Source organism: Lissotriton vulgaris, chromosome 6 (genome assembly GCF_964263255.1).
Source record: "Lissotriton vulgaris chromosome 6, aLisVul1.2, whole genome shotgun sequence".
In the NCBI taxonomy this organism is placed as follows: Eukaryota; Metazoa; Chordata; class Amphibia; order Caudata; family Salamandridae; genus Lissotriton; species Lissotriton vulgaris.
Genome location: NC_141694.1, coordinates 218,073,987 through 218,098,819, shown reverse-complemented (window position 1 = coordinate 218,098,819; position 24,833 = coordinate 218,073,987). Strand labels below are relative to the sequence as shown.

The window sequence follows — 24,833 nt, the reverse complement described above, 5'->3', positions numbered from 1 at the left end:
GGTGGTCAGTGGGTGAAGCAGTAAGCCTGATTCTGAGGGCCACCAGGATGCGTCCCATGGGGAGCTTTTGTTTCCGAAGATCAGTGCCTCTCTCATGTCCTTGTTAAGCGTCAAGCAGTTGTCATTTATCCAGTTTGCAACGTCTGTCATGCAGCTGTGGGCGTCAGTCTTGTTGGTGTCTCGGAGAGGGAGAGGATACGTTGCGTGTCGTCAGCGTAGGATATGATTTTGAGTTTGTGGGTTTTAACTGTGTCATACAAGTTTTGAGGAGAGTGGGGCTCAGCGAGGATCCTAGGGATACTCCACAGATGAAGTCCTTGGTTTTAGAGGTGAAGGCTTACTTATTGCTTCCTCCCTGTGAGGAAAGAAGCGATCTATCTGAGAGCGACCCCTTGAATGTCTGAGTTTTACAGCCTTGTGATAAGCATGTTGTGGGAGACCATATCAAAGGCTGTCGAGAGGTCTAGGATGATCAAAGCCACTGTTGAGTAGGGCTAGGATGTCATTGGTAGGCGCTATGAGGGCTGTCTCAGTGCTGTGGTTGCTGCGGAATCTGGATTGGGATGTGTTGAGTAGGAGGTTCCGATCCAGATGTAAAGAGAGTTGTTGGCTGGTGGCTTTTTGTAACACTTTGCCCAGGAACTTTAGAAGGGAGATCGGTCGGTAGTTATTGTGTTTGCTGCGGTCTGCCGATGGTTTCTTTAGTAGGGCATTCACTACTGCACGTTTCCAGTCCTTGGAGAAGGTGGCTATGGTAATTGAGGTGTTGAACAAGGTGATGAGTACGCTGCTGATGCTGGCTTTGCCTAGGTTGAAGATGTGGTGAGGGGCGGGGTCTGTTGGGGCCTCTGGGTGGATTAAGTTCATGATGGAGGTGGTGTCCTGTGGGGTGACCTTGCTCCATTCAGTTAGTTCAATGTCTGTGGTGGTAGCAGGGTCGTTGTGTTGGTTGAAGAAGTTGGTGGCCTTCGGATGGGGTTTGAAGTTTCCGTAGATGTTGGCAATCTTGTTGTAGAAGAAGTTTTCAAGGTTGTTGCCGAGTTCCTGTGAAGGGGTTATTTTGTTTGTTGCAGGTGAGATGTTGGAGACTTCTTTGACGATTTTGAGGAGTTCTTTTTTGTTATTGAAACTTAATTCGATGCATGAGGCTGCGGCCTTTTATCTTCGATTCTCTCAACTGTCTGTGGAAGAAGTTGAGGGCTGGCTTCGATGTGGATTTGTCTGTTGTGTTTTGCTGGTGTGCCATCTCCTTTTCAGTTGTTAATAGTGTCGTTTAGCGGTTCTGAGGTCTTCAGTGTACCAGCTAGCCTGCTTGGTGGACCTTCTGTGGGTGTTGTTGCCAATGGGAGTGATGTTGTTGGTGCAGTTGGTGATCCAATTATTGAAGTCTCTAACGTTCTGGTCTAGGTTGTTGGAGGAGATAGGGTGGGGGGTGTTGAGAGCATTGACCCAAATGACCCTTGGAACTTTGTTCCAGCTACGGTGGGGAGTATTGAGCAGAGTGGGGGCAGAGTTTCATGAGCTGGTAATTTTGAAATGGATGAGGGAGTAGTCGGTCCAGGCTGGATGTGGTCCTGGAGGGCAGTAGGCAAGTGTGCCGCAGAGGGAGGTTTTGCTGCATGTTTGGAGTCGGAAGTTTAGGTGTTCCATGACTGGGGTGATGTCATTTGTAGTGGTGTACAGGATGGATTCCGTGTGTATGTATGCGATCCCTTCGCCAGGCTTGTTGATGCGGTCACAGTGGGTGATCTTGTATCCTTCGGGTATTGCGGTGGCAATGTCAGGCACGGAAGTGGGACTGAGTCAGGCTGTGTGTGAGGGTAGAGATGAGGTCCCAAATCTCAGCGGTGTGTTTGCCTAGTGAGTGTGGGTTGAGAAGGGCGCATGCGAGATGGTGTTTTTGTTCAGGTGATGTCTGCGGTGTGTTCGGGGCTGGGCTAGTATATACCGGTGTGAGTGTGCTGTGGCAGGTGAAGTGGCAGTGGGTGCAGGTGAAAGGTCCTACCGCGTAGCGTGGGTTGGCGCAGTGGCAGTGTTTGTTGCGGCTTCCGGGGTTGCCGGTGTAGAGCTAGGCGATGGTGCGACTGGCAGGATGGCCAGGGGTCGTGGTGCTGATCGTGGTCCAGGCTTGAATGGGCACAGACAGGCTTGCATTCGGCAAAACCAGGTGGGAAAACCAGGGTGGCAACAGTGTTACTTGGTCAAACGGCGACCCCTGTCTCAGGTTGGAACATGCAGGAACTGGAGGCCACAGGCAAGTGGCAGGCTAGGTGCTCACATGCCTACTAGTGTGGTGGCGCTGCACCCTGCATTAAGTAGGTCCTCGGTTGGGAGGGTCTTCTTTTGCTGGGAAGAACAGCGGGTGGGAAAACCCAGGCGGGAGAACCCTGGCAGTGGCGGTGTCACTTGGTCAAATGGCACCCCCTGGTCATACTGGAACAAGCGTGAACTGAAGGCCACAGGCAAGAGGAAGGCTAGGTGCCCAGGTACCTTCTAGTGTGGTGACTCTGCGGCCTGCATTAAGTAGATCTGTGTTAGGAGGGACTTCTGTTGGTGGAAAGAACGGTGAGAGGGAAAACCTGGGTGGGAAAACCCAGGCGGTGTCAACTGGAACAGACTGGAACAAGCAGGGCCTGAAGGTCACAGGCAAGTGTCAGGCTAGGTGCCCTGGTGTCAATGATCGTCTCCCCACTCGTTCAGGACCAACACGACACTACTTCATTTAGGGGTCAGCAGGCATTGCAGGTACTACTCCTGTCTTGCCTCTTGCAACCCCTGGCATTGCCTTTGCAACCCCTCACCTCAGAAGTGTAAAAATAACTACCAAGAACACAGGGGCTGCTCAGCCCTCATTTTCTGACCATGTTGTATTACGCTGATAGAGACTAATACTCTATAAAGGTCATATGATGTTACTTCCATTGGTGCCATTAAGGTCAAAGGGTGTGTGATGTCATCTGGCATTTTGGTGAATCGACGTCTATGACAGTACTAGTGCAAGGACATTTAGACAGTCCTTGTGAGTGGTCCTGCTGCCAGAGTTCTCGAGCGCAGCCTCGTCATTTGAAGCCAACCTACAAAGACATTTTCTTTTGTGTGGCTGGAGGTGAACTCGAGACCTTAGTGAGGAAATGGGTCAGTGTCCACGGACAGAAGTAAAGGAAGTTGGGTTCACACCAGTGGACCACTTGGTCAGAGTTATTCCACAACTCTCCACTCGTGAACCAGTCACAGCAGCTGAAATTGGTGGCGGAGCGTCAACACGTGTCCTTAATTGTGCCAAGTGAAGTGAGTGAGTTCATGTTTTCCAAGGAGGGTTCAAGGAAAAAAGGGAGACCATTTGGTAAAACTGGGGTCAAATGGTGGATTTGACAACACATTTACATGAATTTGCCATGATATGTATAAGTTAGATGCACCAGGCAGTGCCTGCGTCATACGCTGCTTTCTGACAATGGCAACCACAAAGAGAGCTTGCACCAAGCCGTCCATACCATTCCTATGGATGTGTGAGCCATTGATGTGAGCCTCACAGAAGACACTGAAGGTTGGTAGCACCTTCCAGCTTAGTCCTTCTGTTTCATCCACACCACTATGTGGCACAATTTCAGGGGCACATAATACACCGTCTGATCTATAGGACCTTTCAGGAGCTTGTCTCAAGACAGGGATTCTGTGGCAGCTGCTTCCTAGGCTAAAACATATTTGAGTAAGTAGTCCTACAAGGAATAGACGTGTCACTGTCTAGATTGCCAAGTTGACTTTGTCACAAGTTTGGTGGCATTTCCTTCCATTCTCCAGGATGTTCAGGAGTTGTCTGATCAGTTTCATTGTACCTGTTCATGCCCCTCGTCCCTCCTTCATAATGCCATTAATGTATGTGAAGTGTTTTACCATCTCCAAGCCGTATACTTATATTGCAATCATGAGTGTTTATAATACTTATGAAAATTCTGCCCTTGTGATTAGCATGGCTTTTCATCACAGAAATCTGAATATACCTATTCACTACTCTAATCTTGTACTTCCGTGAGTATTTACTTTTATTACTGTTCTCATGCCACCTTGTTCTAATGTTTCGTTTTACACATAGAGGTGCCAGTGGGATTACGGGCTGGTGAAGGATGGGTTTGTGGGGACTGGTTTGTGCCTGCACATCCTGCTGCCTGCATGTGTAAGCACTGAGGGAATGTGAGGGGCTTATTCACCCTCCCTCGGAAGTTTACTCTCTTCATCTCCTGCATTAACCACATGCTTGGTTTTAATCCATTACTTATGTGGTATGTTTATACACCGCATAAATTCAACAATGCCTCTTATTTTAGAATCTGTGTGAGAACTCTGTCGAACAAGCAAATTATCTTAAAGAAAAGTACTTGTATTTGGTGACTTTAATAAATATGAAAAAGTTTCAAGGATTTTAAAAGTAATTCCCTAGCCATTGTACATTGATGTTTGTGCTTCTATGCAAACGATTGCCTAATTGCTGTATCGACCTGGTCGAAAAGCATAAATGGAGCTCTCAAGAAGCTAAAACTGTAATTAGATATTTGTCACTTCGACTGACCAGTGCTCAGGGGCAGTAGGGAAGTGGACTCCTGATATCCAGATTGAGGGATGATGTATAATGGCTTGAAGGCACTTTCCACATCACATCAAGCCACAGACTTTCCAACAGGCAGTCGCCAAAAATAATTTAGGTAATTGCTCAGGTTTCAAAATCACTAGTTTGCAATATAATGAAGTCACTGAAAATCATCCACGCGAGACACAGAATAGAAGCAAATAGAAGGTGGCTTCTGATCCAATGTACATCATAACTAGGGCTCCCGTTTTTATGTTTATTTTTTATTTTTAACATTTCCGTCTGTATTTATTTATATTTATTTTTGGGCCATTTTATTGATATTTATCCATAATTATTTAATGTTTTGAGAATAAGTGGACTAGTAAAATGGCATATTTCCACGTTTATTTAACTGATAAACATGCACTCATACTTTGATACTTGTCTCGTTTTAGCAAATTAAGTAGGAACATATAACAAAACACTACAATAACAGGTAAATATTAGCATTATATACAAATATATGTTAACATATGCCTGTAGTTCGAGGAATTTGATTCTGTTTTTAAATTCCCAGGGTGTCTATCTGCTTATCAGGTGACCTGGAATTCATGAGGGACAAGGAGAGTCATGTATGAGAAGCCCAATTTTCTGCATTTTTCTGCTTTTAAAAACATAATACATTCAGGAAATAGATTGTTTTCTTTCTGTATTTATCTGTAAAAATCAGTAAAAACGGAAAACTGAAAACCTTCATTATAACACATTAATGACATTACATAGTTGAGATTATGAACTTGGGCCGCTTCATTAAAACCTCTTACAAATGCAAAATTGTCACCTGCAAACAAACCTGTGCAGTGTTGACCGTTACTCACTGAGCTGCAGCTACGAGTTATTCTTTTCAAACATTGTGCGGTTTGAAGGGAGTAGAATGCATATATGTATCTTTCTACACAGGAAGCAGGGTTTGATGTAATCTAATTAAGCTTCATAGCCCAATGTCGAGGGCATTAACAGTTGTAGAAGGAACCGAATCAGTGTCATAGATGTGGCCTTTTATAGGTAGCTGCTGACTTTAAAACTGGGAAGACAGGTTTGAGTCTAGGCATCTGCTCAAAATCCTGTGATTCTGGACAATTCACATTATCTGTCTGAAAAAGCATGAATGTGACCTTGTGTAATGTAACTACAAAAAATACCTTCAGGTCGAGATGGCAGTATATGAAACTGCAAAAAAAAAAAAAATGGAAAGCAATCGCCTATAAGTGTGAGGACATTTATTAACTGGTGCAGCCTGAGGCTGAGTGACCATAAGTATATTATCACCTTCTGCCCACTGTGAGTAGAATGTTATAAACTAAAAAGAGAGAATCAAAAAGACAAACATTGGAATGTTGTTGCAGGGACCCTATACCAGTCATTATGGGCCCTTCGCCACTCTATTGTCCACAATGGAGCTCTCAGCAGTCCAGACCTCTAATATGACTTCCCTCAAACTGGCTAGGGTCCCTGAATAATATTCTACTTTGTATTAACATATGCCGGTTCGAAAAACCCTCCCCTATAGAACCATAAACGATTAGGTTATGTTGAATTCAGTGATTTACCTCCTGTGTATTAGCTGCTAGAAACCTGAATCAGCCACAAAGTTTTAGTGTGGCGGTGGCCCTGCCTCAGGACTCTGAAGTAGCCTCCTGTGTGGGTGCTATACAGAACCACAAATAAACTAGATATTGAGAAGCATGAAAAGAAAATTTAAAAGTGATTTTATCTTTAGCGATCTGATTGCATACTAATAGATGATTCCCATATTTGACACCTGTAGAGTGTCTTTAGTATTCGGCCACCTGACTGTACATCCAGCTGGAGATAAATGTATTGTTTCAACTGTCCCATCCCCTCTTCTTTGCCTAGGGTCGTACTTCAGACCCGAATGGCGTGCTACCATAATATTGAAGTTTAAATATCAGTCAGCTCTCATATCGACCCCACATTATTGACAACTAACATTTTGCCAGGTCAGTAGATGTGCAAGAATAAAAAAATCTGTGATTCCTCATGTATGCTTAGTTGCAGTACTTAATTTGAGCCAATGGTTTCCGGTGCTCGGCACCTGTTCTTAACTGTCAACAAATGGCGTTCTGCCACTCAGTGGCGCTGTCTGGATAATTTAGAGATGATCACAAGTCAGTTTTTAATTCAATATACATTAGAAGTGACTATCACCTGTTGCCCAAGCCATTCTTATAGCTTTGGGGACCTGGAATTGTCCAAATTTTCACACCTGTGTGATGGTTAGTAGTTGTGTTATTTTAATTGTCAGCATGGCACCACAGTATGGTGCAAGCTGCAGTGGCGTATTGATGGTAGCCCTGGCACTTACTTTTTTTTTTTTTTTTTTTTACAAATTAAGCATTGCTTAGTTTCCAGCGTGAACATTGTGCAAGGTCATTTTGCCTTTGGTCACCAGAGCAGATTGTACTTGTTCTCCCTCAGCCTCTATGTGTGAGTGACTGACAACCGTATACAATGCACATTGGCTCCAAACATGGCGCGTGCCCATTGTGTGTGATTGACAGCAAAGGGGCAGCAAACGTGGTCCGTTACCCAACCGCTTTAGAATAAAGGCCCATTTTGTTCCTTTTACCACCCTGTGCTGTCATTCACACTGAATACTATGCCCGGTCTGCTACAGCCTGCCGCCGCCAGGCATTCATGACGCATTCTTCACAGAGAAGAGCAACACCAGACTTGGCTGTGCTCCATCAGAGCCCTGGATTTCAAGTTGGACTTTAAGTGGTGCGGGTCCCGCCGGGCCCATGATTTGGTAATAATTAAAAACTGAGATTGAAACTGGTCTCTATTGGTCTGTATATTTAGGTCCTACTCTGGGCAATAGCTTGCTTAATCTCCACAACAGCCCCAACAACACTGGGAAGCCTGGCTTCACCTTGGGGGTGCCCAGGAGGGGCATCTCACAGGGAGAGCCAGGAAGGGTTCCACAGCGTTATACAGCGCCGGGACGCCCCGTTGCTGGGGCAGCTGTGCGCTTTACAAGTATACTACATTTACATTTACATTGAAGTCGAAGCTAAGGCAAAAACACTGATCGATTTCTCAATAAAGACTATACAACATTTTTAAGGCATTCCCTGTCAGCGATGCAACCCTTGTATATGTTTCACATGTTTTACTTCATCTTGTATTTCCTGAGGATATTGGCTTTTTTAAGATGCTGTGTTTTGTAGTATTTTTCATGCAGCATATGACACTTGGATAGAGCCTGTTTTAAACTGAGTTGCCCCCAGGTGTTTTAGTGAGTACATTCATGGGTGGGGGTTTATAATGGGGGCGCTCTTGAGAGCTATGAAGTTGAGGCACAAAGTAGTGCAAGGTTCTCACAGTGTTTTTCAGTGGATAATAAAGATGTTCAGACTGCATACCCATCCAATCCTTGGTCTCTCTGCAGAGCTCACAGAGTAATGGTACATATATGCCAATTGTAATTGTGGGCATGTGTGAGGTAAGCAGGTGGTGCATTTTTGAAAGATGAGGGGAGAAAAAGGGCATAAGTGGCTAACAAAGAGTCTGCACAAGAATGCGGTGTGAAGGGATGAACGCAAGTGTCTGAAACACCCCCAAAAGCCACTGCCCCATCCACAGACCTTAGTAATGTTTAATTCACTGGCTCATATTTTCATAATTGAAACATTTTCAATTGTAATTATTCATAACAAAATCATTTTTGCTGTTCCTTTACCTGATACAGCTAACGAGCATTGGGAAGCAAATAGGTCTCGCTTGTTTTAGTTATCACGTTGGTTGTTGTATGAGATGTCTGGATGCAATAACAGAAAACTCACAGATAGGGAGTCAAATATTGGTCAGGTGGCAGGCTGCGTGAAGCACAGGATTTTAGTTTACATGTTTAAAGCCACGCCATTAACTGCATAGGCCATGCCTCTTTAAAAGGATTCCTAGTGCCCATTGTTTGGTCACCCCCCTTTTGGAACCCCCCCACCCCTTTTTCATCACACTTACAGCACTGGTTCCTCAGTCGGTGTCCCCTGATCTCTGATTTATTTTATTTATTTTATTTTATTGTATTTTGAAAGTTTTATATAGCGCGAACAAGATCTTTGCAGATATCAGAGCGCTTTACAAAAACAGGGGGTAAGAAAACAAGAGAGTGATTAACAGTGATTAACTTTTGAGCAAAGAATAGTTGTAGGTAATAGCTGGGTAGCAAAATAGTCAATCAGCTAAAACCAATGATACAAATCGACAATCAGAAAAACGAATAGTACAAATAGGTGCAGAGTCTCAAATAGTTCCAAAGTAAAAGTTCAGGTGAATTTAGTCATGAGGATAGCTTTTACTTCTTTCTTGAAAAATGTAGTGGAGGAGATAAGCCTGGTTTCTGGAGGGAGTGAATTCCAAATCCTGGGTGCCATTCCTGAAAAGGAGCGTTTATATGTTTTTTCCTTCCGAAATCTATGAGGTTTCAGAAGAAGATTCTTTGTACTTCTAGTGGTTCTTGAGCCTCCAGATATTGTCAGCTTCTGAGTGAGGTAGCCGGGTGAGTTTTGGTGTACAGCTCTGTGTGTCATGCAGGCAATTTTCAGATGTATTCTGGCTTCAAAAGGTAGCCAGTTCAAGGATTTTAGGTCAGGGGAAATATGCGAGTGTTTTTTTGATCCAGTGATGAGTCTCGCTGCAGCGTTCAAAGAGGCTCTCAGGGGTGCAGTTGTAGATAGGGGGAGTCCGCAGAGAGCGACGCTACCGTAGTCTAAGCGAGGAATGACTAGGGCTTGTACTGCAGCTTGTAAGTCCTTGGCTGGGAGGAAGGGTTTAAGTTTCCTCAGGGGATTGATTTGGAAATTAGCTCCCTTAGTTGCCTTGCTGATATGCTGTTGCATGTTGAGATTGGCGTCAAGTGTTATGCCTAAAGATTTTGCAGAGTGAAGATTGTGTTTAACATTAGAGTGAAAGTGCGCATGTGCAACAAACCGCCCAGCCAGTACTATGAGTGCGCTTTAATTCACTGTGTCAGATGCTGCCTGTCATTCATAATGATGGCAGAGACATTAGCTATCCTCATATGAAGCATGATAACCGAGACGTGGAGGGTCGAACCGGATGACCATCATCATTTAAAGAAAAGCACAATACGGTAAAAAGTTGTCATGCAGTGTTGGAGCTTAGGCCATGGGTAACACCCATATGAACTAGCCTCTACTGGCTGCAAGCATGTTATTGTGCAAATACAGGTATTCTCTGTGCCACACCACAGTGGTACAAAAAGATGTGTAAAACTTCTGAAGCAAGCACCAAACTCCTGGATGCTCTCCTTCATCCTCTTGTGCTCTGGAGGGAAGTTGTAGGAAAATGAAAGTGAAGGACATGTTTTCATAGTGGACAACCTACAGTCATACACAGAAGGAACCAAAAGAGACAGACCAGGAGGGCCCATGTGGATCCTTCTGAAATGTGCATGTGCAACTCTGTGTCTCATTGGTGGTGCTTCCCAAAAAGTTGCTCATTATTGAATAAACTGTTCACCCCAAGAAGTGCAATGTGAATTGCTTAATAGCTGGGTAAACACCACAGACTGCAATCTGAAAAGAAGAACAAGAGTCTGAAGTACCATAGGAAGATGGAGGTACATTTCAGCTGAATCTGGAATGAAATATCCTTAGTCAATATTACTATAGCGGTTCTCTTGTGGATGCCATACAAGAGCTGAATGCCTCTCTAAAGAATTCAGTCTTAAGGTGTTTTCTGAACATTAGGTGGACAGACCCTACTTTAAAGATAGCGTCCTGCCCTAGGACGCTATCTTTAGAGTTCTCAGGGTCTCTCCCTTCATATTCTTTTATCTTTAAAATATGTTTTGATGGAGGGGGTGTAGATTTGTCGATCGAAGGTTCATGGGGACCATGTTTTTAAGAAGGCTGGGTCCTTTCTTCAAGTGGTACCCAAGGGTGATGAACATGACTTTGAATTTAACTCTATTTGCCACTGGGAACCAGTGAAGAGATATCCAAGCTGGTTTTGCATGGTTGTGTTTCTGGAGGGCGAGGCAGAGTTTGGCTGCGTGTCTTTTCAGTCTTTCAGTAAGCTTATTTGGAACCCTGTGCAATTCACATTACATAAACCCAGTTGACTCATTACTGAGGCTCTTTTTAGGGACTGTCTTGCAATAGTGGCAAGCTCTTCCAGTGAGCTGTAGGTTAATGCTGTAAACAACAGTACTGAGCTATGCGGAGAACGCAAGACCTGAATCAAAGATTATTACTCAGTTTTTACTTCTTGAGATATAGAAAATAGCCCTCTCTGAAGGGTCGCTCTAAACCTTTTGTCCTATTTTTCTGACCTTATTTCTGTTGGCATTAAGAGTCTGAGCACTTTACCACTTCTAACCAGTTCTAAAGTGGGTTGGGGATAGAAGATAGTCTCAAAGGCTGGAATGGGAAAGATCATTTTGTTGGCCATAGTAGCCATGTCTACCTACTGGGATGGGTCTGTAAGCAAATTAAGTTTAGGTGCTGAAAAGATGGGTTCCACAGGTAAGAAGGATTCTCCATGGGTCTACTCAGTGTCCCCAGAAAGGGATGTATGACGTTACAACGCATGCTTTTACCACGCATGCCTTTACAACGCGTTTTTTTACAACGCATGCCTTTACAACGCATAGTGCTTTGGGGCGCTGGATAGGGAATAGTTTAATTTACTATTCCAACTCCAGTCCCCGTGGATAGTAGGGAAGGTGTTGGATAGTAAATTAAACCTATTCCCTATCCTAGAGTGCCCCCCTGCGCAATGCGTTGTAATGGTTTGCGTTGTAAAAGTTGCGTCATAATATTAGTGCGTTGTAAAAGTTTCGTTGTAAAGGTTGTTTACCCCCAGAAAGTATAGACAGAGGGATCCAACTGGGTTCAGAGGGATCCAACTGGGTTCAAAGAGGCGTAGAACTGGCAAGTGCCCCTGCAGTAGTGGGCCATTGCCCGTGTTCTATTGCCCTAAGCAGGAAAGTCCATCAAGGTATTAATTCGGCTTCCCTGCCTTTAGGCTGAGGGTGGGGGTTGTGTTGGAAAATGGCCCTGTCTGAAGGGTCATCTCAGACCTTTTATCTTTCTAGTCCTATTTTTCTGACCTCGATTTTGTTGGCCTTAGTACTCTGAGCACTTTACCACTGCTAACCAGTGCTAAAGTGCATCTTTCTTCTCTAAACATGTTTGTGATTAGTGTGTCCTAATATGCGAAATTAGGAGTCCCAGCTGGTAGCCCCAGAAGGGTCGAGAGGTCCTCCAGAAGAGAAGATGTAAGGGACACGTCCTCCCTAACATTGGTTCATGAAACACACAGTATATCCCCTCAGGAACCTGAATGGTTTCTGTGGAAGAGAAATAGGCTGAGGGATAGTTAGTACGCTAGGTGGTAGCACACCAGCTATTGCAGGTGGGTAGGAAGAGGGATCCTTTTTTTTAATATAACCCTTCAGAAAAAGGATCCCTCTTCCTTCCCACTCACAGTAGCAGATCTGCTACCCCCTGGCGTACTAATTATCCGTCAGCCTTTTTCTCTTCCACAGGTACTGTTCAGGTTCCTGAGGGGATGCCCTTTGTGATTAGTGTATACCTGATTGACATACTTAATGTACTTGGAATTCCCTTGTAGAGTGGTGCACCATGTACCCAGGGCCTTTAAGTTCAATGCTATTGGAGGACCTGTGTGCGCAGTTTAGTGCCTCTTCAACTTGGCATTTGAAACCTACTTGCCAAGCTTTAAACTCCCCTTTAATTACATATAAGTCACTCCTAAGTTAGGCCCTAGGTAGCCCTAAGGGTAGGGTGCTATGTAAGTAGAACCCTACCCTTAGGTGCCGATCTAAGTCACTGCCGCACTCCCGGTGGCAGCAGTGCCTTCCAGCGTGGCTCTACTGCAATGCCTTTCCAGAGTGATCAGGGGCGTGTCCAAGGGCGTGAGGTTCGTCAGCCATTGAAGTGCATGTTGTTTTGACCCTGATTAGCCGACAACATGGGCCCTGCTCACGATGCCCAATGACAACTCGATTGAAAGGTATTGTATTGAGGAGTCGGACCCCCGAGGTTCCAGTCACCGACCCACACATTTCTGGGCAGTTCACCTTTAGTTGAATTTCCTCTGTCCCGAGGGGCCCGTATAAAAACGAACCTCTGATGCCAATGTGCACACTGCTTTGCCCAGTCACAGTGAGGAGGTAATACTTCTCAGTAACCACACAATCGTACATGCTACTAGCATGGGGTTTACCTTAATGACTGCAAAACGTGTTTTGTTTAGCACTGTGATTAACGTGGCCATTCAATGTGATAACTTGGAAATTATTCCTTGTATTTTTGTCGTTTTAGTCTTTTTTTTTTGTTTGTAATACAATAACCTATTTTTATGAAAGTGTGGAGTCTTATTGAGGTGTATTCATTGTGTTACTGCATGTGTATGCACAAATACTTTACACTTTGCCGCTTTAGGTAAGCCTGACTGCTCTGTGCCAAGCTACCAGAGGGTAAGCATGGATTAGCTTAGTTGTATATCTAGCTTATCCTGAATAGAGTGCTGGGTTGTGCCTGCTTGGGTGTATACCATAGCCGATCAGAAACCCATTTTCTAAGAGTTGTGGTTGCATTTTCTTGGACCAATAATTCCATGCCAGTCTATCCCGATCACAATGAAAGAGAACATATAGAATTTTAGACAGAATGTCAATAGTGTAGAGAATAACTTCTTCGTGAGGCTTTGCCAGGTAAAACTGCCCATCTATTGAGCCTATTCATACAGATCTCATGATCCACAGTATCGTACAGTCGAAAGAAATCAAGGGGAAATGAGAGCTTGCTTCTACACCTCAAGGGTGGAGAGGAGGACTCCCCTAATGCTGCTAGTGTGGTTTCTAGATATTTCCCTGCATGGGCCAGAAGTGTTTCTGTGACTGGACTCAGTGTCTTCTTGTAGCTGGTTAAAGTTCCCCATTTAGAGGACTTTGCTGCTACAGGACAGGTTAGATAGTGTCCAAGGTCTTCTAGATTTGCTGTGGTTGGGAGCTCATTCCCTGCAAAGAGTTGGGTTAAAAACCTGTGTTATGCCAGTGGAGCGAATAACTACTTTAGTTGTCCCGAAGGATAGAGTTCAACATTCAGGTTGGAGACTCTAATTTGTAATGCAAAAATCACTGCTCAGTCTGTTTCCAACTATTTGAAGGATAAGAAAAAGGCCACACAGGGAGGGTTGTATCAATTTATGCTTATACTTGAAGGTAGTGTACCTTTGAAGTCTAGATGTTAGAAATATTGTCCACGAAAAACCTCAGGAGATCCTTGCAGTGCCCTTTAGAAGGACACAAGATTGTCTTTAGGGCTTCTAGGTTAGTCTGTTTTTGTTTTTTGAATAATACTGACTATACATTTTGTATTGATACACGTGAAAATGTAGCCTTTTTGGAAGTTCTGTGATGTCCTCTCCTCTCCTTACATCAAATGTGTTCCAAATTATGGCTTTTTTGTTTTAGATTGTCCAGAGTTCCACTGAACCACTTATTTCAGGTTTTTAGTCTAAATTTTCGTTAATGCTATTTGATGGAAGCCACCTTTGTGACAATGTCCATGGTACTAGGATGCAGCCTATTTAGATGGATCACTATGTCGGAAGTGTTTTGAGTTTCCCTTCAAGCAGTGTTTTTGGAGCTTTAAAACATTCTCTCATCATCTCCCATCTGCTCCTAGTGGTCGTGGGACCTGTCCTTTTGTGTGCTAATGGGCATCGGAGCATGCTTCTGTGACTGACTACAATTAGCAATGATTTGACTATACATGCAGCGTTACCACAGTGCTTGTGACTTAGATATCGAATGTGAACCTAGTTCAGGATGTGACTTGCAGGATTTGTGGGTCCGCTAATACGCATACAGGTATTACTTTGCAGTTAAAATCTGGTGTTTTCTACTGGCCAGGTTTGATGACATATGCCCACTGGGACTACTAATAGAATACCAACTGCACACAGGAGGATGTGAGGCGAACTTGGCTCTGGGAAATTTGGATCTGTATGAGGGAGCAGTTTTTAGGTCGATTCCTCGTCCACACTGCTGTAAGCAGTGGTGGGCGGAGCAGAAGATTTAATGATGTCTAGTATGGGGGCTTGAACCCGCCCCTCTTCTCCATTGGCTGGCTTCATAAATGCTGTCCAGCCATTGGAGGAGAGGGGCGTCACTCGGTTCCAGCCCCGGCTTGAGCAGATTGGGTTTTTTTTTTTGCAGTTTTTAATCAGTGATGTCATCTGTCACCAACTGCTAAAAACACGCCCCCCCGTCGCAAAATGGCAGCGCGTTTCTCTGAGGCATTTCTGCTTTGCCTCAGAGAAACGTGGTGGTGTGGAGCACTCCTCCTCCATAGCAGTATATGGAATGTGTAAAGCAGCACTCTGCGTCCACTCTCCTTTCTATAGTCGCTTCCATGCTGAGGGACAGGATCTTACAATAAGCCGACACACTCCGTAAAGCACTCAGGCGGGGGGTGAGGTGGGAGCTGCTCGGAAGAACAGCGCCGGCTCCCCCGTGCTCCGGTGAGCCACAGCTGACCAAATTGTCCTGCAGCAGCGAGGGAGCTCTAATTACCCCGCCGCTCGGCCGGCTTTCAACCCAGATTGCCCTCAGCTACAATTACACTCCCAAATGAAGCACTTTGCGATATCAAACGCAGTGTCACCTACTTTTGTGCCTTGGAATACAAAGGAAGTAAAACTGCACTTTAGGGGAGACGAATCAGATCGGAGGCGCGTCCTCGCTTCTCACCGTCCGAAATTGTTCAATTTGCACAGAGTAATCGGTTTTAATGTAATTGCATCTGTTCGGTCTCTGCTATAACAACACAGTTTTAAAGCTTCTTTTGAGCCTTTCCTCATTCTAATCTGTCTCTCTGTCTAAATGTTCAGCGAGGGCACACAATGCACGACTCCCGTCTGCTGCAGCGCTTTTTTGCCCCCCCTGGTGCACTCCTTGGACGGCTTTACCCTGCTTCTACCTTGTTCCGTCCAAGGGTTTTTCACCTGGAGGCTGGGCCTCTCTCTACTCTGTTAGCAGCCCCTGGCCGAAAGCACATTAATGGACACGGGTGGTCATGCGTGTAAATGTTGCATTTAATTACACTTAATGCAGCGATGTCTCTATTGGCTTTGTGTGTGTGACTCTGTGTGTGGGTGCAAATGCAAATGGTCTCGCATTTGCGAGAGATTAAGCTATTGGCATTGTCAATGACAATGCAATTTATTTATATGTTTTAAAAACAAAAACATAAATAAAAATAATGTCATGAGCAATGCCAATAGCTCTAACTTTAACAATGCTGAGACCATTGCATTGTAAATGCTTGTTTAAAGCAGCTACTGTGGGAAATGACTTGCTCTGCAAAACACAGCGAATCCTACTGTTCCCAGACGTGACAGGAGTAAAAATAATTTATAGGAAGAGTTCCAAATTCTGGTATCCCTTTGGCAACCTCCAAAGTGATGTGTCAGTTGTAAAGGGAAAATGCCTATGTTCAGTTAGACAAAGGCAGTGCCAAAGTTCGTAGATGATGCGAGGGAGGAGGTAGGCACTCTACAAGAACGACTGTAGGCATGATTTGGTTGTGTAGCGCCTTGCAAATGTTGGAGAGCGGATAGCTTATGCTTCTTATATAATTATTTTAAATCCACTGCCAATGAGGGAAATATTGTAATTGATCATTGGACCCGCTATTCACTTAATGAATAAGATAAGTCGTTTTATAGCTTGGTTAGCTCCAGACCCGCATTTCTGCATACATCTTAAGCACCGTAGAGTTGTGGTTTGCAAAATGCACATAGATATTTGATAGAGACTGTATCTCCTAACTTTCTGTTTATTTGCGACATTTCTGTTATGTATGAGCATTTTGTAGTGTGGAGAGATTGAAAACTAACTTCTATGAAACACAACAAGACAGTCAAGGGGAGCTTCTCGGGCCAGGGAAAGATGTTCATCTGAATGGCAGAATCAGTAAACAGGCAGGGAGTGGAAGAAGGTGGGAACACAGGTAAAGCTGATCCCAACCAATGCCAGGTTGGAATTGGTTCAGTTCTTCTACTTAGGGAAAACCCAGATCACACCACAGATCTTTCCAGAATATACCCACACAGATCTTCAGCATGCACCAGATGTGGGGCAACGAGGGCGTGGTTTTTGCATAAGGTCTGGGAGTGCCCCAACATACAGGGGTTTTGGGATGCAGTGGTGATGAGCTAGGTAATTTGCTGCCAGAAAAAAATATTTAAAAATGTCTGTTTGGAAAAACACAAAATAAGGCATAAGTTTGTGGCACTGTGAACAGTGTTAGCAAGCATCGAATAACGATTCTTTGGACCAAAGAGAGAGCACGGAGATCCGAGTCATGGAGGAAAGACATTTTAGAGTGGGCATTGGCAGAGAAACAACATATCAGGGCTAGACGAAAAGAACAGAGGGTGACTGATGATCTTGCAGAATGGGTAGAAATGCTGAGAAGTCTGACAGATCCGCCAGATAACAGGCCACCGTGAATAAGACTTACGGGCAGGACAGTGTTCCATGATTTAAGTGTTATGAGGGAAGGGAATGAGAAGTTAATATCGATCATATCAATGTCACTACATTTTTCTAGGCAAAGTTGAGGAAACCTGAGAATCTATATAAGCAGAAAGAAAAATGCCTGGAGATGGAGAATGTATCCATGATTTATTATGAAGCCTAGAGTTACGTATAATCGTCAACCAAAAGTGTTGACTTCGTATCATTGCTTGTTTCTACGCAGTGGTATTTATTATAATGTATTGCTTACACAATTCAATAAATATATGATTGTAAACAGTAAGGACATTTTGTGTATTTATCAAAATGCCTGTACAAATATAATCACTCCTAAGAAAAGAAAATATATAAATATGAATCTCAGACAGTAAAACAGTAATTTCAGTGGCTTTGCACTCTATGTAATACGACATAAAGAGATGGTACCTAATTTCCAGTGCCTTGGGTCTTCACTTGGTATTCCCTGTTCCCCAACCCCAAGGTTACTGATACCAGGGTTATCAATAACTCAAGAAGAGGTAAGATTGGGGGATTATGAGGTGTACCCTGAGGATACCCTCAGAAGTGACTTCCAGGGTAATCCATAATTCCATACTACAATCTCCGGATTTTCCCATGGAGTTTCACCCAAAGGTTTTACCTTATATGAGCAGGTGAATTGTGACGAATATCAAACCCACAGTTGATTTGCAGATCTTGTGAAAACAATGGGACCAGTACCCTCTGTTACCAGCCCCATCGGAATTGCAGGAGTACTTGTAATAAAGCCTATTGTACTTAGTATACATAAAGCACCATATCTGTTTTTGAGGCGCCATGGTCATTAGTGTTGGAAATTAATTGTTGCGTTGTCTATTTTATATATGTGTTTGTAAACTGAAGATGCCTTTCTCTCTCTGTAGACGAGTACAAGAGCAAAGTAGCCTGTGAAGATGACAAGCTGAGGCTGAGCTGTAAGAGAAGCATGGTGATTGCCATCTATTCTGCCCTCTTCGGAAGGTCCCAAGGTGGCAGCCTGGAATGTCCCTATCGAAACCTGGGTGCGCCCACGATAGGTAAGAGAGGCATCTCTAAGGTTTTCCCACCTGTTACCATGAAGAAATGCAGTAAAATGACGCTAGGACAAGTTCTTATCAGAGAATGGGATGGCCCTAGCATTTGTAGTAGGGGGATACTAAGGGATCGTGGTCCCTGGACTGGGACAAGCAAGGAGGATGACCGGATTGATTTTGGAGGAGGCCCAGGCGAGTCTGTTTGTCCTTCGCCACCAGCCAGCAATCAAGGCATGATGGGTTCACCAGGTTCACTGGGAGTCTGTTAGCTGTAGAGGATGGTTTGGGTTGGGAGTGCAACCAGTTTGGCGCTTCGCCACATAAAGCCTTTAATTTCTCCTGAAAACATATTGTATCCAGAATATCGACTACCATTATATCGTCAACCTAAATGTATATTGGTAAGTCTATTTACTATTATAAACTCCTCAGCAGTGTACCTTGATAATATATAGATATTTAGGGTATGGGGAGCTATGAATAGTAAATCTATACTTACCTTTTCTATACTGACTTTGACAAAATATAGTTCTACTCGTTATTTTGGTAGGTGTGCTTCTTGTAGAGGAATATATCTGTTCTTAATATTCTGGTATACAACCTTGAGCTCCCTTTCACGTTACTGTTCTAAGCATGGAGCGTCCGAGTAGTAAAGATACAATTGAGGATCCAGGGAAACTTTTGGGTTCAGGGATTTCAAAGTGACTGCTTGTGCCGTAATACCACTCTTTTGCCACAAACAAATTTCGCCCGGTAATACCTCGCAGATGAGTGTGGAAGAAACACCACGAATTCTAAGTTTTGCAGCGTTTTGCAGCTCCGAAAGAGGGGAAAGTGTGGTATTACCATGCCATTCTCATGCTGATATGTGGAATTCAGAATATGGTTGATATCAGTGCAGCGTTAATATCCGCAATTAACTGACCACAGTGCTCTAAATGGAAATATAGAAGTGCAGGTACTCACTATTTACAGTACCTGTTTTCTACTAGTAAGTTTCTGCACTCCTCTGTTAAATGTATAGCAGCAGTGCTGAATAGTGCAGGTTGCTCCTTTTCATATTAAAGAAGTGCGGGTGCTCAGTATTGGACAGTACCTGCCTATTTAAAGCACTGACTGACCAGTTGTAATAAGGACCTAAATTTAAATTTTGCATTAATTGACTATGTAATGTACATCTATTGCTAACTGCTTCTCCAACAAAAGGGTATTAGTTTTTCATAATTACAAATGTAGTACTTGGCCATTTACTCCAACACTCTCAAAATAATTCAAAGAAAATACATATAAGATCAAGTTGTAGAATACTGAAAACACACTTTTCATCGTGTTGCAGTAAGATCTATTTACGTATTAAACAGTTGAGCCCTGACACCCAATCAGGCAGTGTGGCACACTCATAACAAGCCAGCATAAGGAAGAAATCAAAGATCAGGCTTTGACTCAATGTAACCATCTTTATCCCACTTCCTATTGTGGAGCCACTGGCAAAGATAAAAATAACTATTGTAACACTGTTTCGGCTTTCTGCAGACTGTTGTCTAAAACCTTCTTCAGGACATTTGCCTGAACTTAGACAAAATACAAAATATCACCATCAAGCTCTTGCATCTTTTCCTGGAGTGTGAGCTGCACCTACCTGTGCCTCTCCCGCACCTCCGCCATCTGCCTCTCGCTTGTACAGAGCTCCATTGCTTTGTAGCTAGGTTTGCAACAGATGGATCCTGTACATAGTTTTATAGATAATTATGACTAATTTGTACAGTCTAGGACTGGTGCTGGGGAGGATTTCTTCAGGATTAACCTTTTTGCAGGATTAACCTTTTTCTGGTTTGAGATCCTTACAGTGAATAAATAAGGTTCTTCAACATTCAGTTGTGTTTGTTTTTTGGTATGTTCCCATTAGGGTTTTCTAGACCGCTTTACCTGTCTGCAAACATATTGTTTTCAGTACTTTAACATATGCTTTGAGTGGGACTTTAGTCTGCCCCTTTCTCATGACTGGATGACTTTCTTGTCAATCTCATCTTCCTGCTTGCAATTGCATGGCTTGCCTCCCTAGTCTTTTGTTTATCCCACCCAGAGGATCAGTTCTGCCTCATAATGTTTTGATTAGTTTATGCTTTGTATCCTTTTTCCGTCACTTGTACACAATAAACACGGTCACCCACCTTCCGCCACCACTGCTGGCTACTTATCGCTGCTGGTATTTGCTTTATAAAGACAGTTGGCTTTTAAAAAGCCAATGTTGGCAGCAGCAGCCATCTTGGAATTATATTCTAGTCTTTTCATCTAAACGTAATGCCAGTTTATATCATATTGCACATAGACATGATGTTGCGCAGTATGGTGCAACCTGGCAGGCATCTTGAAATTCTGTTTTGTTGAACTAGTTAACCCATTAATACGGTTCCAAGAAAGCTGTAAAATGATTTCTTGGCGCAATGTGATGGTCATCTTAAAATAGTGTAACTATATTATACAACAAAAGAAAATGGTATTTCATGATGGCCACCACATTATGTCACATTTCATATAGAAGCAAGATGATGCAACATGACTCAGCGTGGGAGCCATCTACTTTATTCTATTATTTGATATCAGTTATACTGCTCCAAGAAAACTGCCATGTGGTTTTAAGGTGAGACCTGGTGGCCATTAGTGCATAATTAGTTCTGAAATAATATTTGTGCTTTTGTCCAGTGAAGAAGTTTAATTTTAACAAGCATTGGAAAAACAAATATATGCATTAGCAAAGCGAGCCCAGTTCACTTTACCAGTACTTGTTTTTAAGTTGAAAGGAAGGATTCTGGATCAAATAGCACAGTGGGTAGAAGCTCACTATTATCTTCCCTGAAACTTATGTTTTCTTGCCTTTCATTTCTATGGCGCACCAGATTAAAACTCCTATGCTTTAAATATTCTAACCTGACTAATCAAATAACTGTACAGTGGAAATGTTTCTATTTTGGTATACTTCTGCGTGTCTCTGTACTTTACCTAGAATACTTCTGCCACACTGTGTTGGGTGTTCATTCAACGTTAACATCAACGGTAAACATTCAATAAGTGACCAAAATAGTCAAAAAATGGTAGATAATAACACAGTTATCTGATTTATTTTAAATCATGTATGTCGATCCGCAAAACTGCCAGCAGCACTAGTGCAAGGATTTATGGTAGCTCTAGGGAAAATAAAATTTCTCCCTTGATCGCAGTAGAGTTTTTAAGCCAGTAATCTGGTACTATTTTGTGATTCTTGTGGAGCAATAATGCAGTATCCTATATTTGGTTTTATAAATACTGACCCTGATGGGGACATGCTGCCCAAACACGCGAAATAGAACAACCCTGATTTTTTTTTTTGTATATCTGCTTTGTATTCCCTTCAGTTTTCTACTGTTCTTATAGTCACGGTCTGAAACGACGCATAGCCTCTACTATTCGGAGGTAGAATCAAAACAGAGTTGGGTTGCTCTTCAGAAGCAAGATCCCTGGCCTGCAGGGCAGAGCGGTGCATGCTGGGATACTCAGGCAGAATGTACATGGCAACTAGTGAGACAGAATATTTATTCGCCATGCCCAAAACTGCAAAGGATATAGCTTTAAGCTACACTTCGTTTCGTTTCCCCCTGAGTGTGGGATAATAGGAGCTGTTGATCCGTTAATCCAACCGCCTCTGACACCGATGCGAAATGTAGATTAGTAATGAATGAGGAGCATAAGGCCTTGTTTGGTAAAGAAAGGGCAGCTGTGTGTATAAGGATGAACCGGGAATGAAAGACACGAGTCTCAGAGCTCAGACTTCAATTTACAGGCAGAGCGCTCTCCCTTTTTAAGACGCCATTTTCTACCGCCTTCATTCTGTCGAAATATGGCGGCCGCCATACTGCTGTGGTCATTTTCAGACTGATTAGAATTATGTAATCGAGAAGTTGTTCATCCGTTATTTGTATCTTATAATTTTGTGTCTAATGCTTTAAAGTGTAGCTCGTGTTACACAAGGAAGAGAGAATTGGAAAACAATTACTCATAAAGATCAGGAAATAAAATCCCCTTCGTTCCTTGGTAAACATGACTCACCCACCCATAACAGTCTAGGAGTAGAAACAAAGTCAGGCTGAGAACCAAAAACCCTATATGCTGAAACAGACCCCATATAATGAGGTCACTACCTTTCTCGTAAAGTTAACTTGGTCTCCTTAGTCAAAATTGTAGAACGAGTTCAGTAAATTAAGTAATGCACTTTCAGAAGAGAAACAACAATAGGTGCCTCTGTAGAGTTTAGACGTCACTCTAGAATTAACAAATAAAGACATGCAGAAGAATTGATATATGTATAAAAAGTAAGGATTTTGCCTCTGTTGGCTTATTCTTTTGTTTGGGGCAAATGTAAAACTCTTGTAGAATGTTGAATTAATTTCAAGAGTACTCCTAGAAACTGTCAGCATTCGGAGTATGCCAGGTGTTTTCAAATTTGTAGCAAATACATATGTAGAATTTTCACTTCATGGAATAACTGCATATGGAAGTGCAACATAAAAGTGCATTATCACTTGTAACTTTTTTCCCACGCGGAAAAACACATTTTACCTATTGAGTAACCCCTTACATTCACGCTTATTAAATATTGGGGATATCTCTCTGTTGCTGTCCCGGAGACGCACTTAATCCTGTGTATTGAAAGAGTCCATTTTCAGAGTTTCCAAAGCAGGGGTCTCCAAACCTTTCTGTAATAAGAGCTATGGATGTTCAATAAATATCGTCCTGAGCTTTTATTATTATTATTACACTTGTAAAGTGCACAGCTACCCAAAAGGGTCTCCCGGTGCTAGACATGTGGAGGCCGACACAACTAGACAAAGACAAAAGAGCAGAGATTACAAGGATTAAAGAAAAGAGAAATCAAACCAAGTCACTAATCAGCAGCTACTAATATTAATATTATACTGTTGTAATAGAGACCACATCGGACAAGATTGCATTAGTGGCCACTCCAGGCAAGTATGTCAGCAGTCATCACTTCAGTGCATCTGGCAGGGTTACCAGCAATAATGTAAAAAAAGGTTTTATCAATTTGGAATCAATTTGCCTCTCCATGGGTAATAATACAAACGCTATAGCTCCAATGTTCCTTGCACCAAGTCAAACATATTAGTAATAAGTACTGCCAGGCCTCATGATTTATCACTCAAACACCAACTTTAAATATTACATGTGTTTGTAAAGCAAATGTTCAACCTGAAGGAGTGTCTTGGTGCTCAGGTAGCATATGTTTATTGTTGCCCAAGCGAACGGCTGGAACGGTTAAAATGGAAATTCAAGTGGAAATGCAACTATTTAAGACAAACATCCACTTATGAGTTCTGAAAATACTCACATTTTCATCTCAAATACACGCTCACAGTTTTGGTATGCATATTGTAATTGCATTTAAATAGTGTTTGCTACCCCTTATGAGGCGTCCAAGTGCTTTTTCGGCGAGTAGCATGCTACTCCGGAACCCACAAGCAGGAGAGTTACTTACAGGTAGCTGGAGAGCTAACAGCAGCTCACGAGATACTCGTTGGAGAATCCTGTTCCAGTAAATTGTGGGTGAAAATCCACAAACCTACCAAATATGATACACTGATTTTCACATGAGCCCACCCAAACGCTGCTCCGCAACCACATTTGAAAATTCAGAAGGTGGCCCCATATTTTGTGGAGGGAAAATGAAACAATGAAGATTTTGTGTAGTTTCATTGTAATCAGGTGCACAAAATAAGTTATGAATGGGATGCTGCCTGGGCATGTTTCACCGTTCAGGCGTAGTACTACACTCTTTTTTTCTTTTGAATTTTCATGAAAACATTACGTATGTATAATTTACAGAAAACATAACTCCCAAAACGTCTCTGGCTGGAGGGTGAAATATGAGATCTAATATTACCTGAGATTGCAAAGTGGGATGTTGAAAGAATAATTGGGAGCAGCAATGGGGTGGGGGTGGATGAAAAACAGAAAGACAGACAGGACTCAGCCTCAGAAAGGGGCCCACCTGTTGAGTTTTAGGATGGGCCGTAGGCAAGAATTTTTTTAATAGCTAACGAATGTTGACTTATAAAGGAAGAAAAGAAGAAGTCTCGCTTATCTCCTGCTCTTTCACTCACAGCGCTTGGTAGAAGTTAAGTTGTCTGTTATGTGCCATACAAAGTAAACATTGTATTGAACTTGCATTTATATAGTGCTTCTTGCCCCTGATGTGATGCTGAAGAGCTTGCAGATGGTTAGCGTGCTCTTCTGCTGTGGCATCATGGATGCATAGTGTTGTGGTCATGCATGAGGACTAGAGGTGTGCTCTACTCTTGTTTGTGTCACTCTGTCTGTGCATAAGTTGGAGGCAAAAAGGACTAAAGGAAGTCATGCAGGGGGACATGCAGGCAGTCGCATAACTTCAGCGTTTGTTGTAAAAGAGAGTAAAAATGATTATTAATGCAATCCCAAACATTGCAATTAACATCAGTGGTAGTTTGAGTCCGTTTAAAAGGGCCATCTGGAGAATGTTGTCATATTAAGCCTCAAAACCCAAGCAGACATCATCAAACAAAGA

At 42.9% G+C, this 24,833-nt stretch overlaps 1 protein-coding gene across 1 annotated transcript in view; it reads left to right on the top strand.

The window, feature by feature from the left end:
• LOC147707040 (protein eva-1 homolog C-like) overlaps positions 1 to 24,833 on the top strand; it is a 739,660-nt gene that overhangs the window by 337,619 nt on the left and 377,208 nt on the right. Inside the window, exon 4 of the mRNA XM_086926252.1 lies at positions 18,092 to 18,244. Within this exon, the coding sequence (XP_086782378.1) occupies positions 18,092 to 18,244 (153 nt within the window). The remainder of the gene's footprint in view (positions 1 to 18,091; positions 18,245 to 24,833) is intronic.